Source organism: Lontra canadensis, unplaced genomic scaffold (assembly GCF_010015895.1).
Source record: "Lontra canadensis isolate GAN:19392208 unplaced genomic scaffold, GSC_riverotter_1.0 scaffold57, whole genome shotgun sequence".
Taxonomy (NCBI): Eukaryota; Metazoa; Chordata; class Mammalia; order Carnivora; family Mustelidae; genus Lontra; species Lontra canadensis.
The window spans coordinates 9879466-9902775 of record NW_022631051.1 but is presented as its reverse complement, the minus strand read 5'-3'; the positions used below and the strand labels follow the sequence as shown (position 1 = coordinate 9902775).

The 23310-nt window shown below is 55.5% G+C and overlaps 1 protein-coding gene across 5 annotated transcripts in view; it reads left to right on the top strand.

Moving 5' to 3' along the window:
• Positions 1 to 257: 257 nt before the first annotated feature.
• Positions 258 to 23310, top strand: part of TANGO2 (transport and golgi organization 2 homolog) — a 39487-nt gene continuing 16434 nt past the window's right edge. For 2 of the 5 annotated variants that reach the window (XM_032875861.1, XM_032875860.1), the window contains exons 1-3: positions 335 to 570; positions 12042 to 12137; positions 21310 to 21398. In XM_032875861.1, the coding sequence (XP_032731752.1) occupies positions 404 to 570; positions 12042 to 12137; positions 21310 to 21398 (352 nt within the window). In that variant the 5' untranslated portion in view covers positions 335 to 403. Of the gene's footprint in view, positions 294 to 332; positions 571 to 12041; positions 12138 to 21309; positions 21399 to 23310 lie in introns of those variants that run through there. The other 3 variants (XM_032875862.1, XM_032875865.1, XM_032875864.1) reach the window with 3 other exon arrangements.

Sequence of the window (23310 nt, the reverse complement as noted above, 5' to 3'; positions counted from 1 at the left end):
TGGGCGTCCTCTGGGGTGGGGAGCCGGGAAGTCTGGGAAAGCGGCAGGGGTCACGAGACCCCCAGACGCCCGCGCAGCCCCGAAGCTTGGCGCAGCTCTGGGGGCGGGGCGGCGGGAGGGCTGTAGCCCCCGAGCGACAGCACGCTCAGCCAACGGTTCTCGCGGTCGCGGCGTGCCGCCCCACCCCTATCGGAGCAGCCCAATGGCGAGCGCTCGGAGGGCGTGGGGGCGGGGCCTGGGCGGCGGCGGTGGCGCGCGGGCGCGGCACCCGGAAGTCGGCGGCGGCGGAGGCGGTGAGTGTGCGGCTGCCGGCCCGGGCCGGCGGACCTCTCTCAGCGAAGGGCCGGCCCGGGATCCCGGGCGTGGGGCTCTGGGGGCGCGAGTAGGGAGGGGAGGGGCAGGAATGCACCTCCCCGCCCTGCCTGTTTCCCTTTCCCAATGCGTGGAATGGAAGTCCTGCGGCTGGGTCCGGAGAGACCAAACTGACCCCGACGAAGAGCCCCATGCGTTACTGGAAGGCGTTTCCAGTAATCCCCGCCAGAATGGGAGGCAGGGTCCGTTGGCAGGCCGGTCGGTCTCACTGCGGGAAAGCAAAGACTGGCGGGGCTGGGAGCTGCGTGGTCGCTGCAGGATGGGTGGGCTAGGGCCTCAGTTCTGAAGCCCTGAGTCACGGTGCCACCTCCCTGTGGCCTTTTGCGGGGCAACTGGGTGACAGCTGATGTTTGAGTAGGCAGCAGGTGCTGGGTCATGCCTGCGCTTGGACATGCCTTTTCTGGGGTGGCTTAGTTAGACCATTCCCCCCACCCCTGGGGCATCAGGGGTAGGGGTTGGGCAGGACTGCACCCAGGGCAAGGGCTGGCCCTGGTGCTGGGCTTTAAGACCCCTTCCTCTGTCCCAGCATGTCAGGTGCTTCATGGGCTCCCCCTGGGCCACAGCTGTAGAGTGAGCCTTTTGCCCTTGGACCAGTCCCTGAGCCTTAGCCCTTTTCCTCCAGCAGGGATGTCACATGCTAGCCTGGCCTGGTGACCTGCTCCTCCCACCTGCTGCCTGCTATTTTGCTGCTGCTTTCTGGACTCATAGCTTTCTTCAGCGAGGCAGATGGGATGTGATGGCAGCTCTAAGGGGCGCCTACAGCTGGTAGCACTTTGGAAATGCTTTCTCGGACTTGCTTATTAATCCTCTGAGCAACCTTTTTGGGCAAATATTCATTGGTTGGCTGCTGTCCACGGTGAAGAAAACTCAGGCTGAGGGGCGAGGGGTGTTCCCAAGGTCACTCAGAGCCAGGGCCAGGTCCCAGTGCCTCCGCTCCACCTGGGCCACTGTCTCAGGATCCTGCCTGCTTTGGTGACCTGTCTGGTGAGGTGGAGGTAGGAAGACACAGCTCTGTGTTCTCCTCTCCAGGATCCTAGTGCTCCCATGTGGTAGCTAGGCTGCCCTGGTGCCCCCACCTTATCTGGTTTTTGACTATCAGCCCCAGTCCTATGCCTTCATGTTATTGGCATGTCCATAGACTGCAGGCCACTCAGACCGCCTGCTCTGATGTGTGGTGGTGACAACAGCCTTCCCTGAATGAAGGAAACAGACTGTCAGTTCTGCCCTGCCTACCCGGCCCCTGAATTGTTGTTATTGCCTCATGCTCTTTTTGTGACCTCATTTTGTGGGCTTTTTGATCACTTTTCACCATGGGTGTAACTGTGTGTGGTATCTTGGGGTCTCGTTCGCGTGCCTGGCTTCTGCATCAGAGAGGGAGGTGGTGTGGTGCCTTCCCACAGAGGAAGTGTGCCTGTTCCTTCTAGGGACTTATGTGGAGAAATGAGGGGCCTCCAGAGCATGTCTGGAGATCAAAGGCCTAGGGCAGGGAAGCCAGAAGAGCTTTTAGAAGTGGTGCCGCACTTGTCATTGACGCTCCAGGTGTGCAGGAACTGGGTCCATCCTTTGGCAACATGTCAGCGTGTGAGGGCATCACTGTGGAATCTGGCATTTGTTGGTCCAGACCGTAGGGTGGGGTGATGGGCTCCGTGAAAACAAGGTCGCCCCAGGTCACCAAGCTGTATTTTGGTTTTCATTACAGCTTTTTTTTTTTCTTTCTTAAGTTTCTTTTTTAGATTTGCAAAAATGACATGTGTGCACTTAAAAGTTAAAAAAGGCCATCCACCATCTCTCGGTGGCTCCTGTCACTTGAAGTACATCTTGGTGGGAATACTCTGTTGTCCTTTATTAAGCATGGAGACAGCAGAGGTCACCGTGAGGCCGGGCTGGCCCCTGGCTTGTGGGGAAGCCAGAAGGGGCTAAGGTAGAGGGGCTGCCCTGTGTCCAGAGCTTTCTCTAATGCTCCTTCTTCCTCTAATTTGTGTTGCTCCTTTGAACAGCAGGGACAGTGACACTTGGTGTGGAGCTGAGTTAGTGCTCCCCAAACATTGTGGAGATCTCAGAAGGGAGTAACCCTGTGGAAAATTGGTCGCGGTAAAACGCCACTTAGTCAAAATGACAAAACACAGACTGTAGAATCCTCGGTTGCCAAGCCGGGAGGAGGGTGGGGTGTTGCAGTGGGCCGGCTGCTCAGAATATTTACAGACGTCAGGGCTTTCTCAGCCAAGGCTCCCAAACAGCACAGCGACACTGTGTTCCCATGTGTGTTTACGTCCTCGGCTGGCAGCCGCCGGGAGGACATGATGCGTCACGCGAAAAGAGCAGTGCCCACTTTCCAGCTCCGCCCCTGGGGACTGCCACAGTGATAGCCTGGTCTGCGCTGGGGGAGGCCGGGCTGTCTGGCTCCTTAGCCCAGGCACGTGAAGCCCAAAGGCCCCGTCCTCTGCGTGGCCCCTCAAGACCGGATAGACAGGCTGGCTAGCCTTGAACATATATCCCGAGTGAAATGGAGCTACAGATTCTGCCTTCACGTGTGCAGCCAGCCAGTGGGAGATGAATGTGATATGAACCGGGAGCCTCCCTTTCTGGGAGTCTAGGCCCTTGGAGGCCACAAGAGCTCCCCACTCATTCGTGCGCATCCCCATCATTCTTGGCTGCGTTCTGATTTGGCGAGTCTCTCCTCCATCCAGAGGCCCGTGGGCCTTTCCAGCTGACAAAGGAAAGTGCTCCCACCGAGGGGGCAGGCCCCCTCTCCTCCCTTGGCACCCCGGTTGTCAGGTGTGGTTTTGCTCTCTGCTCAGGGGCTGGTGTCATTGTGCAGAATTCTACAGCAGCCCTGCTGCGCTGGATTCTGCTTTGAAGGGTTTGCACCAGAGCTGCGTTTGCTCTTGGCTGGGTCTCCCATGGACAGACTCTTTCTTGGCCTTGCTTTCCTTGCTATGCCAGCCTGCCCATGAGAGAACACATAAAACACACCTGCAGCGAGAGTGCATGTGTTTTAAACGTCCAGCCCCATGGCTTATACGGGGAGCCCACTAGCCACACCACTAGCATCCATACTAAGAAGGTGTGCGAGCACCCAGCTGTCCCCTTTTTTCCCCAGACCAGGTGGCCCTGCCCTGACTTGTGTCCTTAGGGATGAGGCTGGCTTATTTCTGGCTTTGGTACCCGTGCCAAGGCGGTGTGCTCTCTGTGCTGCCATGGGGCTGCCAGGGAGCCGGGGAGCCAGGGAGCCGGGGCTCACTCAAGACTTACCAGCTTGCCGTGCTTCCTGCCCAGTGCGGGGTGGGAGGGTGGGTATCATGAGCGGGGGTGGGGCATGGCCCAGCACCATTCATTAGGCTCTTCGAAGATTCTATGAATAGCCAAGAGGGAGACTTGGCCAGAGTGTGTGCTGAAACTAAGAGGCCTGCCTCACATGCTGGACCCTGTGGAGCCCAGTGACTGCATGTCCAGGGTATGGCTGAGGTGGGACAGACCTGACGCCTGGCACCTGAGAAGCAAGGGGGGGGGGTCCAATACCTTACACTGCTCACTGGATCAGGACACATACTCACCTGAGAACTAAGTCAAAATACAACCATATAAAGAAGGCAATGGAAAGGACTTTTTGCTTTGGGACAGGGAGGGCGGCTGCTCTGCGGTAGTGATGGGGAAAACTTGCGGTAAAGAAACAGACTCTTTCCAATGGGCAGTGGCACGGGCAAGGCTGCAGGACAGGGGCAGGACGGGGAGGAAATATTGGCTACCGGTGGAACAGATAGGCCGTGAGCCTGCCCATACCATGTGCACTGCCCTACAGATCAGTGCGGCAGAAGTCCAGGGTTTAATACCCAAATCGGTGATTCGTGGATGCGGGCAGGCAGGTGGCTGTAAGATGCGTGGCCCCTGGGAGTTGCCAGTATAACCGTGGTGAGTGTTTCCTGCCACCCCGAGGAGGGCAACAGCGGCAGGCTGTGGTGCTGGCAGGATGCACCCCTCCCCAGCCAGTGGTACCTGCACTGGATGTCTGGGGCCAGTTGGGCCAGGTCTGCTCACCTGAGAGCATCTTCCTCTACCCAGCCATTCCGCCTCCTCCGACTCTGCCCTAGGAAGGTCTGCAGCCCATTTGCAGGGCCTGGGCATGGGGCTCCTCTGTGGCACTCTGCAGGGGCTAGAAACGTGATGAGACTGAAACATCCAACAGAGTCAAGTGGCCGAGTGAAGGGGTATGTCCTCCGGGGAAGCCATGCAGCAGCTAGCAGGCTAGGTGGACAGCTGCCCCTTGGTGAGGACAGCTCTGCACAGCCAGTCAGCAGGGGGACAGGGCAGCGGGATCCTGTGTGTGTGATAACCCCATGGCACACACCCATACTTCCCTGAGAAATATCTGGAGGCGTACTGCCGACAAGATACAGGGCTTTTGCAGAGTGAGTATACTTGGAAACTTTCCAGTTGAGAATATGAGCTCCTGGATAACCTGATGGTGGGAACCACAACCACAGACTCCACTGACCCACAGGAGCTGCTGTTTGTGGCCACAGGTGGTGTGGAGCCTTGGGCTGGGGATGGACGAGTGGGTTGCAAGTGTGGGAGGATGGGTGGTCTGGGAGGAAGGGAAGGGGGCCAGCTTTGTTGCAAATGCTGGAGGAGATGGTGCCGGTTGGTGTGGGGTGGGTGGCGGGCACAATTGGTATGTGATGACTGTGAGCCCCCAGGCTTGGTGGGCGAGCAGCTGGGTGGCATCTGGAGTGCACAAGAGGGACACTGGGGTCAGTGAGCACCCCCAGCAGTGCTGAGGTCTCCTCATCCCCTGGCCACACCCTTCCTCATCTGGGCTAGCGGCAACAGCGAGGTCTGGTCCGCGTGGCCCTTGGGCCCCACTTGCCTTCTCTCCTAGTGAGCCTCTGTGAGGTTGTGGACGTGCCTTCCTTGGCCAGGGAAGCAGATCCTCACTGTCGGTCCATCCAGGTGCCAAGCCTTGTCCCCACACTGCCCTCACCTGAGCCACAGCAGCTGTCACTGTGTCTCTTGGCGTGTGGCCCTCACCCACGTTTGGCCGGGCTGTCTGCCCACCAGCTCAAGTCGTTTCCTTATAGTGCTCTTGTTAGACACCGTGTGGAGTGAGGCTTGGGGCTTGAGTCAGCTGAAAAGCCTGGTTATTCTGCATGTCGGCATGTACCTGGCTGCCCTTGGCTGGTAGGACAGCTCTGTTGGTTCTTCTGGAAGGCAGGGGAGGAAGAGGAAGGCCCCAGCTGGAGTGTGCAGTTTTCAGAGGCAGCAGTGGGGGAGGAGGAGAGTAGCAGGCAGCTTGGAGCATGCCGAGAACTCTCAAAAGCCTTATCAGCAGATGGGCTGGGAGTGCCTGGAAAGCTTCCGGTGCTAAGAACTGATACGAGACTCAGGACCCATTCTTCGAGTTTTGCATTATCAAGTGCTCACTCAGAGCAGGGGAAGGCAGGAGCGGGGAGCTGGGAGGACTTCCTCTGGCTTTCTCAGAGAGAAGAAAGGGGCAGCCCATGGCTTTGGTTTGAAGTGAACTTTCTGCTTTGGCCTCACCCCTCGTAGGTCCTTCCTGCAGGGGCTCAGGTGTGCCCAGGGACTGTAGGTGTGTGTAGGGAGTGTGGTCCCTGGGCTCCTGGTGGGGGGGACCTGGGAGAGGCCACCCCGGGGGACATAGTGCTTCCTTTCCACGGCGTGTTTCTAGTCAGGCCAAGGACACAGCGGGTGTCCCAGGCTGTGGGCAGGTGTGAGGTGTAGTGTGGGGGTGCCGCTCTCGTCTGTGTATGTGTGGCCTCATGTACCTGCTCGGCCTGAGTCCCAGTCCCTGGGTTGGGGGCCTTTGTCAGATCCATGAGAGAGCCCTTACTTTAGAGCTGTGGCCTTTCTGTTCCCCACACGCAGGCCCTATTCAGTTCCAGGAAAGGCCTGGGTAGTTTTTTACAACAGAGTCATCACTGGGTCACAGAGGTCAGCTTCTCAGGTGAAATCTTGGTTGTGGCGAAGATTGCCTGGTAGCCGCTTGCAGCTGTGAGAGTCTCTGTGAGTTCTGGAATGTGGCGTCACTGGGAAGGCATGGGGCCGATGCTCTTGAGCAAGTGATTGCTGAGGCCGCCTCCTCACCAATGGGGCCCAGCCCTCTCATTTTTTCTGTGGAATAGTCCAGGAAGCGTCTCTTTGGTACACACAGCCTGAAATGGTAGGTGCCCCCACGCCCTCAGCCTCTGTGCCCTGCGGGTGTTCTGGGGCCCCTGTCAGGATAGTTGGCCACCTCATAGGCTCCATTTTCCAACCCCGTTGCTCACATGGCTTCCCCTCCTTGCTCTGAGCTGCTCTCTGGGCTCTTCCATCCCTGTGGGCAGCTCCAAGGCCCGGCTGCACCCTTGAGTTTGTGGCTTTTGTGAGACAGCACCCCTGGTGGGACCACGTGTGGACTTGGGGACTTTTTGTCACCTATCACCAGCTTTCCCAGGGTTGACCACTGAGAGAACACTGCAGCTGGCATGTTGGCTTCTTAGCGATTCCATGAAGGCACTGGCTGTGGTGGTTTGTGGGTGGGCCAGAGTGGTGTTGAGGTGCGGTGCTGGGGGTGTCCTGGCCTTCTGGGAGGCTGCCTGGGAGCAGATGAAGGGTTGGGAGGCCCACTCGGTTCCAGCAGCCCATGTGTGCCTGCCCCTTTGCTCTGAGCGCAGCCAGCAGGCGCCTCCACAGGCCTCCTGTGTGACCTTAGGCACACTGCCAGAGCTCTTGGGGAGGGGGGAATCACCCCTGTGAAGCACCTGGCATGGGAAAGTTTTCCCTGGCTGTCCCGTCCTCTGCTCTGTGGCACTGGGGGCCCGGCCTTCTCTGGGTCTGTGTGTCACCCTCCCAGAGAACCAGATTCTGTGGCACCTGCCCCTTTTTGGTGGGGGTACTCCTTTGCATGCATGGGGTTACCGTGCTGCCCTCCTGGTTGCTGTGAGGCCAAAGAGGGGAAGGGGAACCCTTCCCATGTGAAAAGGACGGGTCTATGATATTCAGCTGCCATCTGTAAGCCAGAGGGTGGGTGTGCACACCACCGTTGTTGCCTCCTTCGCCTCCTGGGGCCCACAGCATCCTGGGCGCAATAGGCAGGGGTGGGTGCGGCTTCCTTCACTGCTTGGATGCTGCCAAGCTTTGCTACCTCAGGGTGCCCCCCACCCCAAGGTTGCCAAGGCCCATGGGCGAGGTTCCTGATCAGACCTCCCCAGGACCTTCCTGCCCATCTCTTCCTCTAGCTTTGGGCTGCCTCTGGCCTGGAGGCTGCCATGGGGATGCAGACACTCCACGAGGGCCCAGGCTTACATGCCTGGTGGAGGTGGGGACCAGAGGGGCGGGGATGTCACTGAGAAAGCCAGGCACACTATTGCCTGGGACTCCACCCTCCTTTACACATTTTACCAGCTCTGGTGTCCTTCCAGGGTGAATTCCCCATGACGAGGAAAGAAACCACCAAATATGGATGAACCCCAGCCCCAGCTGGCATGGTGGGGCCTACAGAGGCCTGTCCCTATATTTTTCCTGCTTTGCCAGCCTCGGAACCGTGGGTAGTGGAGAACAGTGTTGTCTTAGTGCCCCGAGTGGCCAGGCAAGCAGGCGTGCGATGGCAAGAGCAGAACGCTGTTTGCCCCTGTTAGTGGTTCCAGCCTCTTGCCCGCCCTGTGCCTAGCCTGTGGGACAGTGCCTGGGACCACAGTGGCTGTATCCAGAGCTCACTCGGGGAGCCCTGCAAGTCAGCAGGAGGGAGAAGGTGGCCCAACAAGTAGGATGTCAGGGAGGATTTCACCAGGGCCTGGGTGGGGGCATGCTGGGAGAAGGGCCCTGCACCCATGAGACCTGCCTAGGTGAAGGAGGTTGCAGGGGTAGTGGGACATGGAGCTGAGAAGGGGTGGGGCAGTGGACAGCGGGCCTGGCTTGAGTGGGGGGGCGAGGGATTGGAGAGAAAGGCAGTTCCTGATGGTCCCCTCCCCAGGGGCTGGCTTTCCTCTGGTCCTTCCCTCCCAATGACCACGTCTTCATCGAGGCCGCAGCCCTGGGCTTTGTGCCCACACCTCTGGCGCCAGGCTGCTTGGAGATCCATCAGTGGCCTTCCCTCCAACCACAGAGCCCTTCCTGCTGCCACTGTCTGGAGGGCTGGGCTGCAACCCACATGGGCTGGCTAGGATGGTGAGGTCCCACAGCCAAGTTGGAGGGCTCTACCTCTGGCTTGTGAGCATCAGTAGCCAGAGCTGCTCCCAGTGGATGGCCTTGTCCAGCAGCTAGGCACACAGCCCAGAGAGGTGCACAGCAGGCCAAGGCCTACATCATGGCCTCTTCTGATAACCCGGAGCTGCATGTTCCTGGTGGGACAGCATGTCCCTGGTGGAGTAAGCCTCAGAACCATCCTCTGTCCTGGTGGGGCTCGGAGTGGGTGGGATTTCAGAAGTGATGGCTTGGCAGGGCTCCTCCCACTGACCCCGGTTGGCTTGGTTGCCATAGGCCATGCCAGTTGACCTCTCCTGCAGTGAGTGTTCTCCTTTGTGGGAGTGAGAAGGCCTGTGTCTTCTGTGGTGGACAATGGCCAAGTGGTAGGTGACCACCTGCTGCCCCTGGTGGGTGGGGCACTTAGGACCCCAGGAGACCCCATGTGCTTCCTACCTCCCTGGATCACGTTCTGGACGATTTGACCTGTCTCATCAGCCGTGTCTAATCTGCTCATCGTAAATCCACTGCTGAGTTTTAATCTGTGGTTCCCAGAGCTTCTGGTTCTAAAAGTCCTTTCCGGTGCTTTGCGGACCTCCTGGTTTCTTCTTTCTCTGGTCCTTTTCCTGCAGATGTTCTCCAGCTTCATTTTTCTGCAGTCAGAGCCTGGTGGGTTTGTGAGATGTGTGGGGGATCACTTTCCGCTGCTCCTTGCTTATGGCGCTGGGTTTTGTTATGTGGTGTTCTTTCTGATTGTCCTGCTCTTTGTCCTGGAAATGATTGGTGGGATTTCTCAGAAGTCTAGCATGAAGATGAGAACTTCGGTTCTCCAGGTGCTGAGGAGCACTGTCAATTTGAGTCTTGGCATGAGGATCCCTGGACCCCCAGTGTGGCCCTGGCTGTGCTCTTGTGACTTCTCAGAGCTTCTTCCCCGCTTTGTGTGCTGTCCCTGTGGCACCTGGGGGTGGTTGAGGATAGAGCTCATCCTCCCCTTAGGAGTGGTGCCTTTCAGGGTCCCAGCTCCACTCAGGGGAGGGTTTCCTACTACAGTCCCATCTTGGGGCAGCCCTGGGCCTTATCTTCAGTCTCCCTCACCTTCATGGCCACCAGAGCCCAGTTTGCCCACATAGGCCAGTGCCCCAGGGAATAGCCAGCGTACTCTGCTCTCTTTTTTTCTCTGGGTTCCCACGTTCTCTGAGATACTGGCCAAATCCTGCATGACCTTGTTAGTTCTTGGGTGCTTTTAAGATCTTTTCATATTCTTTCAAGCATTTTGAGTTGTTTTTACTAGAAGGGTCAGTTCCAGCAGCCTGCCCACCAGTCTTGATATCATCAGGTAAGCCTAGGATGCTGGCCCTAGTGGGCACTACCCCGGCAGCCAAGGGTGGGAACCCAACGTGCTGCTGTCACCTCGGGGACCTCTTCTGCATCAGGCACTGCTTTCAGCTCCATCTCCTGGCACCCTGCATTTCTGCAGTTGCACTGGTCACCATGGTGATGTCACCTGCACAGCCGAGGGTTCTACCAAGGACAGGGATGGGTCCCCTGAGGCATCACTGATGCTCATGCCTGCAGGGGCTGGGGCAGGGGGGGACAGGGGACAGAGTCGTGGGGATCCCTCCAGGGCCTGTGGGAGCCAGTGGCGACAGTAGTGGCGTGGATCCCTCCTCCCTGACCCCCTCCCTCTACTTCCTAGGCCAGCCAGACCAGTGAGTAGAAAGGAGTGGAGAGGCAGGGACAGCGTGGTGTCAGCCACAGGAAGACCTCCATGTGGCCCCGAGCTGTGGTCGTGTCCACAGTGCCAGCCTTGGGCTTTGGCCCCTCCTTGGCTTTTCCATGCTCTGTGGCCAGATCCCCTGCCACCTGTCCACCCACCCGCCCACACTTGGGTGATGGTATAGCTTAGAGGGCAGTGTTGGCATGGTAGGAATGTCCTCCTCCTGTGAGTCCCCAAACAGAAAATGTTTCACTTCAGAGACCCAAGAACTGGGAGCAGTTGTGCGGGTCTAGAGGGGGGCCCTCACCTCTCCTCTGTTCCCCTGCCCCATTCCATGGCCGGGGTCTGCCTCTCTTGGGACTGTATGTGTATGGGTGGTGGGGACCCTGGCTTGGGGCACTGAACTAGAGCCCCTCTTGCTCACTCCTCCTCCTCCTCCCATGCCTGAAGGGATCACTATGCCGGTGGCCCTCACAACAGGCTGGTCCCCCGCCATGGCTTTAGGAATGGCACAGTTTTTGTGGTTTATGTTGAAACCTGGAGCAAGGATGGGCAGGGTCTGGGCATCACATCCCACCTTCTCCCAGCTGGGACCCAATTCACAGACCCTCTTTACAGATGCGGACCCCAAACCCTCTTCTACTAGGCACTATGTGCTTACTCTTTTGGGGTGGGGGATAGGCAGGGTACCACATGGACCCTCCCCAGTCCCAGGGGCCCCAGGCTAGCTCACTGGGAGCTCAGTGGCCTCCTTCAGGCACATGCACACACACAATCACATGCCCGCATGTAGGCATAGGCGGGAACACACACACGCAGATACCCACACGTGGCTGTACACTTGCACATGCACGCAGACCTCAACGCCTCACATGCACACACATCTGCTGAACACTCCCTCACCTCCCCCTTGCTCATGAGGCTCTTCTTGGGGTATCTTTTTTGGCTCCCTTCAATACCTCCGCAGCCTCTGTGTCATCCATTCCCTGGCCCTGGCCTTTGGCTCCGCCCTGCCGCTGTGCCCCAGCTTAGGCACACATACAGGACCAGAGCCCCTCACAGCCACCTTGTCCAGGGTCAGTGGCCTCAGGAGCTCATCTCCGTCCTCAGCTGGTTGGGGGTAAATATCTGGTGGGCCTAGAGGCCGCCAGGCCCGGGGCCTGCATGTTACAAGGGTAGGCACTTTGTCCTCGCTCCTTGGGACCTGGCTGCCTGTCTACTTCACCAGCACCTGTGTTTTGCCCCTGGGGCCCTCCTGCTTACATGGGTCCCCAGGCAGCATCTGTGCTGTCATGGGTGGATGGCATGGGCTGGCATCCCCAGGCCGGTCAGATGGGATGCAGCCCTTCCTTGGGGGCTGGGGCCTGGAATAGGTGCCATTGCCAGGGGATGGGATAGTTTGGTCTAGGTGGAGGGGATGGAACAAACCACAGGGCCACCCAGGTGTGGTGGGGAAGGGTGCCCACCGGATTCCCCAGCTGTGCCTATGGGTCTCATTCTTGCTCATGTGGCCAGCTTCCACGTGGTGTGGCCAGGGCCAGTGAACCTTGTAGGCAGTGGGGACAGTCTGGCCCGTGCTGATGTGTGTGCACACTTAGGGAGATGGTTGGCTGGTGCTGATGAGCATCATGGTGTCTAGCATATTCTGCCGTGCCCCATAAGGGTCAGGGGCATCCCGGAGGCAGGTCGTTCTGGGCCAGGGAGCACTGCAGGTGCAGGAAGGCAGTGTTGTGTTGTCTGCTGTTTATTCAACGCATTTTTTTTCCTTTTCCCGCAGACTGGTGATCCTTTGTGAGCAAAGCCACTCTCAGGGACCCATGTGCATCATCTTCTTTAAGTTCGATCCTCGCCCTGTCTCTAAAAATGCATACAGGTAACCCCCTTGCTCTGTGTCTGCAGTCCTCCACTTGGCCTCAGGGTCCCCACTGTCCTCCTAGTGCCCAGGTGGGGACAGGCTGTACAGGCTGGGTTACTCAGTATGGGGTGTGGCAGTGAGTACCGCTCGGTGGCAGGAATGCTGAACTGACATAAAGAGACTTAGCTGCTTAAGGTCGCTGTGTGGGCAGCACAGAGAAGCCACGTGCGGCCAGCCAGGGGTGCACCCCTGTGGTCTCGACAGGGGCACCAGGCGTGGCAGAACTGGTTTGATGAGCAAAAGCCCCATGTGGACTGGCTAGTTTGTGTTGCCAGTGGAAAATCTGGGTGGTGGTGGCAACAGAGGGTCTGTGGGTCCTGAGCTGGGGAATGAGGGTAGGAGTGGGGAAGCTGGGAGACCAGCAGAGGAGGTGGGAAACTGAGGCCAGAAAGGGGTAAGACATGGTCTAACGCACCCCCCACTGCTCCCCATGACCCTGGGCTCTGGATGTGCCCCTCTGTTCCCTGGGGCAACCTAGTGGGAATTCATCTACGTTTTTCCAGGTATGAGACTGAGAGGTAACCCAAAACCAAAAATGACATTTAAAAAACCAAATAAACATTTTATTTATTTATTTATTTATTTGAGAGAGCGAGAGAGAGTGAGAGAGTGAGTGCACAAGTAGGGGGAGCAGCAGGCAGCAGCAGGCTCCCCACTGAGCAGGGAGCCCGATGCAGGGCTCGATCCCAGCCATGCAGGTGCCCCTGAAATGATATTTTAAACTGATCACTAGTGCAATTGCTTCGAAAGTTTTCATCATTTTAAAATCTATACCAAAGGGACGCCTGGGTGGCTCAGTTGGTTGGGTGTCTGCCTTCGGCTTGGGTCATGATCCCAGGGTCCTGGGATCCAGTTCTACATGGGGCTCCTTGCTTGGTGGGGAGCCTGCTTCTCCCTCTGCCTGCCTCTCGCCCTGCTTGTGCTCACTGTCTCTCGGACAAATAAGTAAATAAAATTAAAAAACAAATAAATACATTTAAAATTTATAACAGAAATGATTTAAATCATCTTGACTAGCTTTTTAGATTTGAGTCACCGTGCAAAATTGCACAGACACCATGTTGCCTAATTTCGTGCTGAATGAAAGTCATTCCAGGCCAGGGGCTGGGGACTGAAGAGTCCCCAGTGTTCCCATCATTCAGAAGAGTGGCCAGCAGGGCCAGGCCAGGATCCTGGAGCTGACCCTGAACGGTCGACCCCCAGCAGAATGAGCTCTGAGTCAGGGTGCAGCCAGTGGGCAGAATCCAGGTGCAGTGATTTATTTGAGCTGGGGAAGCGTAACATCCAGAATTATTAACCATACTAGGATTGGAATGCCCTGGGCAGAGCCCCATCTTCCACCCTCAGGCTGAGAGCCAGACTTTGCCGGAGAGGTTCAGCCGTGGTGCATTGACTAGGAAAGAAATCGCTGGGGTGCCATAGCAGCAGAACTTGCTAGGAGTCTACTCTCCAGTGTGCTAGCAACTGTCGCAGGAGGATACTGGGCAAAGGTGCTGGCCACACTGGGTGCTTGGGGGAAGCCCCATGTGTATTGGGATTCATCCCCGGGGAGCTGGAGAAGGGGCCTGAGGAAGCACCTTGCAGCCAGGCCAAGAAGCCTCTCCCTCAGGGGTGTCTCTCCAGCGCCCTCTACTGACAAAACTTAATAAGGTATCAGTCGCAAAGATCAGCTCCTTTATTATGAGGAGGCAACGAGAGGCAAATTTGAGGTTGAGTCATAAGGACTGGATCCGGGACACGGTCGACCCCTTTGGCTACTGAGGTTTTATGTGCTCCCTTCTGTGCTCACGTGAACCCTTACATACCAACAAAATGACTCCGTTTCATCTGAGAAGTGAAGGATTTCTCGCATGGGGACACGCAGTCTGACAATTCCTGGGTCTGTTGCTGGCTGTATTTACAACCACATTCAGCCACAGCCTCCCTGGATGTGGTGTTTCCCGAAGTTACCACCAGTCTCTGTCAGTAAAATAAACACGGGAAAAGGAGGAAAGAGGTCTCTCTTGCTTTTGCTCAGGATCTGTGTGTCACTGCCATGACCTCTCCACGACTCCTTATGGATTGTGATTCGAGACTGCCTTGGCCTTTCTCTCCAGTGTATTCCAAAGCCCCGAGGCAGAAACTACATTTGCCACCTCTGGTGACTGACCGAATCCACTTGTTTACCCTCTTGCGTGGGAAGGCAAGAGGGGCTTCGGGTTGGAGCGCCTGCTCTAGCTGTGGGGCTCTCTGGCCCTTGAGAATGGGTGGGCCGCAGGCCCTTGGTGTCCATGGTTCTGTATGTGCGTGATAGAGAAAAGGATGGGGGAGCAAGGGCAGAACGCCTCGGGAGGGACACTGCAGCAGATCCAGTGAGGAGAGGCCAAGCCTGGCCCTGTCCGAGGTTGGAGAGAGGTTCCTGGTGCCTGGAGTGGGATGGGGAGCAGGCCAGGCTCCAGGGCCATCAGTGTGGTAGGGAGGAGGCCCTGGATGGGGCCAGCAGGACCTGCCCCAGCACCCCTCTTGCTTTAGCCATCCCTGTCCTGGCCTGGGGTGCACCAGCTTCTGTCCCCTACATTGGCATCCACTGCTGTGTCTTCCTCTCCCCGCCCCCCACCCCCCAATAACTGGCAGGAATAGGAGTGTGTGCCATTCTAAACACGGACAAATGTCCAGTTCAGTGGCATTAAGTACATTCACATTGTTGTGCAACCTTCTGTGCCATCCATCCATCTATCTCCAGAACCCTTCATTGTCCCCAACTGAAGCTCTGTCACCACCAAACACCGACTCCCCATTTCCCTCCCCCCACCCCTGGGAACCACCAGTCTCCTTTCTGTTTCCATGACCTTGACTGCTCTGGGGACCTCATATAAGTGGAATCGTAGTATTTTTTGTGTGACTGGCTTCTTTTACTGAGCATAGGGTCCTCATGGTCACGGTGTAGCAGGTGTCCGAATCTCCTTCCTTCTTGAGGCTGAGTAACATCCCACCATATGCAAGACCACAGTTTTATCTGCCTATCTCTTGATGGACACCTGCACTGTTGCCCCTTTTTGGCTATTGTGATTCATGCCACCATGGAGATTCACATAGAGGTGTCCATTTGAGTCCCGCTTTCCTTTCTCTTGGGGACAGATACCCCAAAGCAGAATTGCTGGATCATATGGCAATTCTGTGTTTGACTTTCTGAGGAACTGCCAAATTGATTCCCACGAGTGTCTTTTGATGGCCATGCCACAGGCTTCCCAGGCCATGTCAGCCCATGTCTCTGTTTGGTGGCAAAGTATGTCTTCGCAGTGTATCATCATTGTGCCTTGTACAGACCAACTTCTCCCCCACCAAGCTGGACAAGCCAGGTGCTGGGGCCACCATCCACTTGGACTCTGCTGCCCACCAAGCCAATCCACATGGCTGGGACCGATCAAAGACCCTGTGCTCCGTGCACTCTCTTAGGCACCCTTAATTTCATCACACATGCAGTGGCCTCTCGACACTTGGGGTAATGGGAAGCACCTGGTTTTGTTTGTGGGTTAAGCTCATCCCTGCAGTCACCGTTGCTCCTGGGTCCAATGGTTGTTAAGGGGACTTTTGTAGCTGGGATGGTAGCCATCCTTGTTAAGGGGACTTTTGTAGCTGGGATGGTAGCCATCCTTGCCATGTAAAGTTGGCCTCTGAACAGGGTGGATTTGCACTGTGCCAGTCCACTTACATGCCTATTTTTAATTTATTTTTTATTTTTAAAGATTTTATTGATTTATTTGACAGATAGATTACAAGCAGGCAAAGAGGCAGGCAGACAGAGGAAGGGAAGCAGGCTCCCTGTTGAGTAGTGAGCCTGACGCGGGGATTGATCCCAGGATCCTGGGATCACGACCCTAGCCGAAGGCAGAGGCTTTAACCCACTGAGCCACCCAGGCGCCCCCATGCCGATTTTTTAAAGTCTGATACTATAAATGTATTTTTTTCTTCCTTATGATTCTTTTTTAAGATTTTTAATTTTTTCTGAGTAATTGCTACACCCAACGTGAGGCTCGAACTTACAACCCTTAGATCAAGAGTCAAGGTTTCCACCGACTGAGCCAGCCAGGCCCACCTCTTTGTGATTTTCTTAATAATGTTTTATTTTTCTCTAGCTTACTTTATTGTAAAAATATGGCATGTGATACACATAATGTATAAACTACACATTAATTAATTGTTTACGTTATTGGTAAGGTTTCAGGTGAACAGTAGGCCAGTACCAGTTAAGTTTTAGTGGAGTCAAAAGTTATACATGGATTTGGGGCACCTGGGTGGCTCAGTTGGTTAAGCATCTGCCTTTGGCTCGGGTCCTGATCCCAGGGTCCTGGGATAGAGCCCCGTATTGGGCTCTGCTTAGTGTGGAGCCTGCTTCTCCCTCTCCCTCTGCTGCTCCCCCTGCTTGTGCTCCATCTCTCTCTCACTCTCTCTCCCCCTACCAAATAAATAAATAAGAGCTTTAATTAAAAAAAAAAGTTATACATAGATTTTTGACTGTGCGGAAGGGGTGTTGGTGCCCCAACCCCTGTGATCAGGGGTCAACTGTATATGTAAATAATTTAAACATCTCTCTGCCCTACAGAAAAGAATGAGATAGCCTCACATTTGATGGCATGGGCAGTGTCACCCCTGGCTCTACCCTTGCCGGAGGCTGATCTCACAGGCGTGTATTTTCTGGCTTCCCAGGAGTCAGTCCCTGAAAGATGAGCCTGTCCCTGTCCTCCCCTGCCTGGGCCTGGCCCAGCGATGGTGGCATTTGGTCTGTGGCCTGCCACTTTGAAGGTCTGCTGATGAAAGGCATGGCTCCCAAAGCATCTCTCCTTCTCTTGGGCCTCATTTGATCATCATATCATCTGTTTCCCCACAAGAGAAAGCAGCCTGCTAGAGCACGCGTCCTGTGGTCTGTTCTGCCCAGATTTAGCAGTCCTAGTGTATCATTGAATGACACTCCCTGGGTGCAGGCAGGGAGGGAGGGAGCCAGCTCAGTCCCTGCCCAGGGAGTGAAATGAGCATGGCCACTTGACCATCTCCAGGCCTGATGCTGAGCTCAGCCCTGGTATCATGGATCCCATGGCCTACACCTCCTGTCCCCTATGTTACCATCCCACTGCCCCTCGCTGTTGGGGATACCTGTCCCTCCAGGTGTGGCAGCCGTCCCCATGTCACATCCCACTGACCTGGCATGACTCCCCAGATGCCCTCGGGCCTCCCCGTCTATCTTCTTGGTGCTGAATTGGCCCTGGTAAGGGGGTCTCCTTGGGCGTCACTCCCTATAGGGGTTGCCCCTGCCCAGATGTGGGATTCCCCTGGGTGATCCCAGCTTCTGCCTCCCATGCCCTGGCACTTGGAACCTCCAATTTTTGGCGACGGTTACCCAGTGTGAGTACTGTCTGGGTGCCTAATGTCGGTTCTGTTCGTTTTTAGTTTTGGTACTGATGCCTGCAGCACTGCAGTGAGGAGTGGAGCAGAGGAGAAATTATTTGAGCAGCTTGGGAGGTGCTGACTTAGAAGTTTTCCCTGTTGGCTGCAGCTTTGCCCCGGGGTCCCAATGACCTTGCTCTGTAGAGGCAGCGGTCTTTCCCTGGGATTCCAGTTCTCCCCCTATTTGCAAAGGGATACATGCTTTTTGGAACAAGTCATACCCTACAGGACATACAAAGTAAAATGTGAGCTCCCGTAACTCCTGTGGTAGGCTCCCAAGATTTCTGCCCCCTCTGTACACATCAGTGTCCTCCATTTCCCTGGTTGTGTGTGGGACTGTGGGGCTAAATGCAAAGGGATTTGGCCAATGTGATGAAGGTCCATAATTGGCTGCCTTGGAGGTAGTTAAATGGGAGAAGTCCTGGGTTGGTCTGACGTGATCAGGGGACCCCCAGAGGTGCCAGGCCCCTCCTGAAGAGAAAAGCTGCAGTGTTTGGAGGGGCCCATGGCCAAGAGCTGGGGGTGGCCTCAAGGCGTTGAGAGTGACCCCGGCCAAGGACAGGAATTCTGCAGCAACCTCAGACACACGAGGAAGATGCTGAGCCTCAGCAACACCCTGCCAGTTGGCACCTTAGGGGCCGCTGAGCAGAGCACACGGCACATCCGGCTCGTGCTCCTGACCGCAGACTGAGATGAGAAGTAGGCCCCGCTCTGAGCTGCTGCATGCGCATGCTATGTGTGTGGCCATTTGTGAGGCCCCAAAGAAAACCACTTCCTGTCAGGTAACACCATCGTGGTTGTCGTAGAACCACCATCTTTATCAAAATGTCTGTTTGTCTGTTTGTTTGTTTATTTATTTTTAAGATTTTTATTTATTTATTTGACAGAGAGAGAGAGAGAGAAAGCACACAAGCAGGGGGAGCATCAGGCAGAAGGACAGGGAGAAGCAGGCTCCCCGCTGAGCATGGAGCTGGATGTGGGGCTCAATCCCAGGACCCTGGGATCATGACCTGAGCTGAAGGCAGACACTTAACCAACTGAGCCACCCAGGTGCCCCAGAATGCCTGTTTAGACTCACGATCTGAGTCTCCTTGTTGACTCCAGTCTGGAGGGGCTGCTGGGCGAGCTGTCACATCCTTCTGGTGGCTTCCGTGGGACTCATCACTGCTGGTGACATCATGGGGGGGCACCTGCACCTGGGCACCGGGCACCTGCTACCTGGTGCTAAACTCTCCATGGAGGGTGCACAGATTTGCTCCCTCAGATGGTGCAGAGACCCCCTCCCCAACCCCATAGTCACAGATTTACCCCCCCAGATGTTGTGCAGGCCCATCCCAGATGGTGCACCGACTCACCTTCTAGACAACGCACAGCTCACCCCCTAGATGGTGCATAGACTCCACCATCCTGACTGTGCACAGACTCCTTCCCCCCCAGGTACTGCGCAGACTGTGCACGGCAGGTGGTGCACAACCGCCCCCCCCCCCCGTGGTACACAGACTCTGCCCCACAGGTGGTGCACAGACTCCTCCCCATGGGTGCTGCGCAGGCTCACTCAGGTGGTGCACACCCAGTACCTCGAGACAATGCACAGACCCACCCCCAGTCGCAGGGTGAGGAATCCCCATCAGTGATGAGTCGTTGGTGGTTTCAGTTATTAGAACAAAGCTTTGGGTGACTTGCTGTCCTCAGAGCCCCTGGCTTGTGGGCATGGCCCCTGCCTCTGGGCGCTGTGGCACAGATGGCCTTTTGGGGTTGCAGCATCCAGAAGTGGTGAGTGAGAGAGTACTTTCTCTTACTTGGAGCCTTGATGTGAGTACTCAGGCCCACATGTTTCCCAATTAGATATGTAATGGAATCCCCAGCAAACCACTAGCAATTCAGCGAAATAGTGACTCCTTTTTTTTTTTTTTTTTAAGATTTTTATTTCTTTATTTGACAGAGCACAAGTAGGCAGGGCGGCAGACAGAGGGAGAGGGAGAAGCAGGCTCCCCACTAAGCCAGGAGCCTGATGTGGGGCTTGACCCCAGGACCCAGGATCACTCCTGAGCTGAAGGCAGCTGCTTAACCGACTGAGCCACCCAGGCGCCCCTAAATAGTGACTCTCGTGGCAGCAATAAGCCAGCAGTTAATATTTCTAGTTATCAACAAATGCATGTCGCTGCTCCCTATTTTAAAAATAGTAGGGAGTTGGAAATCTTAGGACAGAAGGTTCTGCTCAGTCAGCTTTTTTTTCCCTCTCCCTAATTTTTCCTTTTCTGGAGACATACATAAGAGTCAGAACCAGAAGCTAATAGTACCAGTGTCAATTTGGGAAGCACCTCCCCGGCCTCCCTGGGTCCACAGTTTGGTTGGGTGTCCCGAAGGTGGTGACACTTCCAGGGTGGATCCGGAGGGTTTGATGGTTATCCCCAGCCCTTGGCCTTACTGATGCCTGTGGCTGGGGCTGGGTGGGGAGGTACAGAGTTGGGGGGGGGTTGTTGCACACAGGACAAAAGATTTTTGTGGGCCTGGGCGGTGGTGTGGGTGCCAGTTTCACTTTCAGTTTTATGAAGTTTGTTAACTCATTTTACTGAAAGCAAGTACTCATAAAAATCACTTTTTAAAAAAGATTTTGTTTATTTGAGAGAGAAAAGAGAGTGCATGCGTGAGCAGGGCGAGGGGCAGACAGAGAGGGATAAATGGACTTTCCGAAGAGCAGAGAACCCCATATGGAGCTTGATCCCAGGACACTGAGATCATGAGCTGAGTTGAAGGTAGACACTTAACCGACTGAGCCACCCAGGTGCCCCTAAATGTTCTTATACATCTAAGAGTCAATACAGAAATTATTTTGGAAGACTTCTTGAGGTCTGACCACTGACTAGACCGACTTGGTTTCAGACCCAGTGTGACCACAGGTGGCCAAGCCATAGCTCCTGGTCCCGTGTCCTTTGTGCACCTGCCCGTGGTGCTCAGAGGGTCCTTTGGCCATCACATCTTAGACCCAGAGAGGTCTCATGGACATGCAGTCCCACTTAGTCACTGTCTGTGTTCTTATTTAAAATGGCAAAACCACGTAGAAAATATGTTTTCTTATGTTAAAACTAGAGCTCTTCTGAAAATGTTGACATCTTTTCTATTTAGCAACAAAAACCTTGTTGGATTCATAATGCAAACCACTAGAGAAACACAGAAGTTCTTACCCTCTTCCTTCTCCCAGACACCCCAAAACTCAGGAGAACAGCCCCCAGAGAGCCTGTGCTCTGCTCCAATGCATACCCTGGCCCCTTCTGGTGGGCATGGTCACATTTCTAGGAAGTCACAGGTTCACGGTGGATGGCCTTGGGAAGGGACAGACGGACAGAAGGGGTACCTCTCTGCCACCAGGACACCTGGGACATGCTTGGTCCCAGCTGCTAAGGGCCCTCCCCTCTGCAGGTCCTGCCACCCTTTTTGGGTGAGTGGGGTATGCAGGGCGGGATGGGATATGCGTCTTTGCCCAGCATCTCCTCTTTTCTTCGGCAGGGTCCTAGGGCACAGTCTTGGCCGAAGGCTCCCTAGGAAACCCACCTGTCTGGAACCATCACTGACCTTTGTTTCCTGCGAGTTCCTGTCCTCTTTAGGACTTGCCTTTGTGGCTACGGAGGCAGATTTTCTTTGTCAACAGGAGGAAAACATTGGCTTTTCTGTTTTCCCCGGAGACCTTTAGTCATGGTTTCTTTTTCAGGCTCATCTTGGCAGCCAACAGGGATGAATTTTACCACAGACCATCCAAGGTCGCTGACTTCTGGGGGAACAACAATGAGGTCCTCAGTGGTGAGTCTTTCCTCAGGGGGCAACCACAGTATGGCGGGAAGTAGGAGGCCCCGAGTGCCTCTAACTGGTACTGTAAGTGCAGAACAAATGAGTGGACGCTGACTGGTCTCATGGGGGAGGCTCCCAGGCTGGGGTCTGGGACCAGCATTGAGGTGACCAGCCCCGAAGTGTCTACCCAGCACCGGCCACCTGTTTTCGTGTGTTGTGGACCCCCAGAGAAATAGCTGGAAGAATCGGTTGGTTTTTTGGGCTCCACCTTTTCGCAGTGGGGGTGTGGTCAGGTTCATAGGAGGTGCAGGTTCACATTCGGTCACCCCGTGAAGTGTCGTTGTGTGGTGTGTGTGGGTGTGTATGCACGTGTGTGCACGTACACCTGCACATGTTTCTGTTTACACGCCAGTGCGCCTCGCTCCAGAGCTGGTCTGAATTCGGGGAGCAGAGGCTTGGTTGGAGTACACTCAGATGGGAGCTGCATGAGGCGTTCCCACAGAGAGAGGCGGAAGTGGAGGTGACATCTTTGTCCCCTGCCAGCTTAGCCCCGTGGACAGAGAGCAGTTTCTGCCCATGGGGGGCTACTTGGAGGCACGTGGACAGTGCTGGCCAGGCCAGGGTCCCTTTGCCTGAGAGCTGGGCATCAGGGAAGCACGAGGGAGCCTGGTAGAGCTGACAGGGGTGCTCAGGGGTCCAATGGGCTGAGTGGGTAGCCTTAGGGGCCTGGGGACACCAGGTGTGCCCAGCTTTGCCTGCAATATCTAAGAGCTGGACTGTGGAACTTCTACAGAAGGCCTGTATAGGCTGGTTGGGCGGTGGTGTGAGGGAAACACTGCCCAGGCTGGATCATCCTGGTACCGTGTGGGAAGAGGACAGGAGTGGGGACACTGAGGCAGGGCAGTGTCGTGGACAGGAGTTCTGGCAGGTAGTAGGGAAAGCTGCTGTGAGGCTGTGAGGTGAGACCCCTCTTGCTGAGTGCAAGAGGGACAAGAAGCTAGGTTTCTCGGGTATGTCTTGGCCTCCTCAGAAGCTGCACAGGAGACCGTGTAAACGTGTAGACATGAGGATAGAAATGGGGGGCAGGAGACCCCTGTTGTGTAAGCTTCAAGTACCTCAGTATGGTAACCCCAGAGGGGCTGTGTATGTGGGGTCCTTGGCTGGGCCAGCCATGGCTCTCCCAGAGGTTGAGGGTCAGGCCTGCAGGGCTACATGAGGAGGGCTGAAGGGACCTGTGGGCCTGGCCAGTACCATGCCAACCATCCTGAGCTAGAGTAGAATGGAAGGGGGTCATGGGCATGGGGCAGGCTCTGTGTGTCGCTGCTGCAGGGCATTAATGGGAGACTGAAGTGGCGTTGGGGGTGGGGGAACCAGTCAGGGTAGGTGGGGTGAGGGCCTGATGGCACTTGAGTATTTTTGTGGATGAGGACACAGATGAAGGGTTAGCCTGTTGGGCTCCTTTGGCCATCCTGGCCACCTGCTTAGGCACTCCAGCCTGCACCCTACCCCTAAATCAGGGCTAATTTGTAGTGATTTGGAGTTGGTCTCTGGCATGCTGCCCAGTGGCACTGCACCAGTTGGGGCTGGAAGACACTAAGATCCACATCCTCTCACTATCCGGCATCAGCAAATTGTGTGCAAAATTGTAGGCCAGTGGTTCTCCAGATGTGATCTCTGAGCTACTAGCATCAGCATTTCCTTGGGAACTTGTTAGAAGTTTGGAAAAATTGGGGTGTTATTTTTTAAAAATATTTTCTCTGTGTCCTGCTCTCTCTTCTCAATCTCTTTCTCTCTGTCTTCACACATGTATTAGTTTTCTTGAGGTTGTCCCACACTTTGATGATGCTCAATTCATTTTTTAAAAGATTTGATTTGTCAATTTTTTTAACTTAATTTAATTTTATTTTTTTCAGTGTTCCGAGAT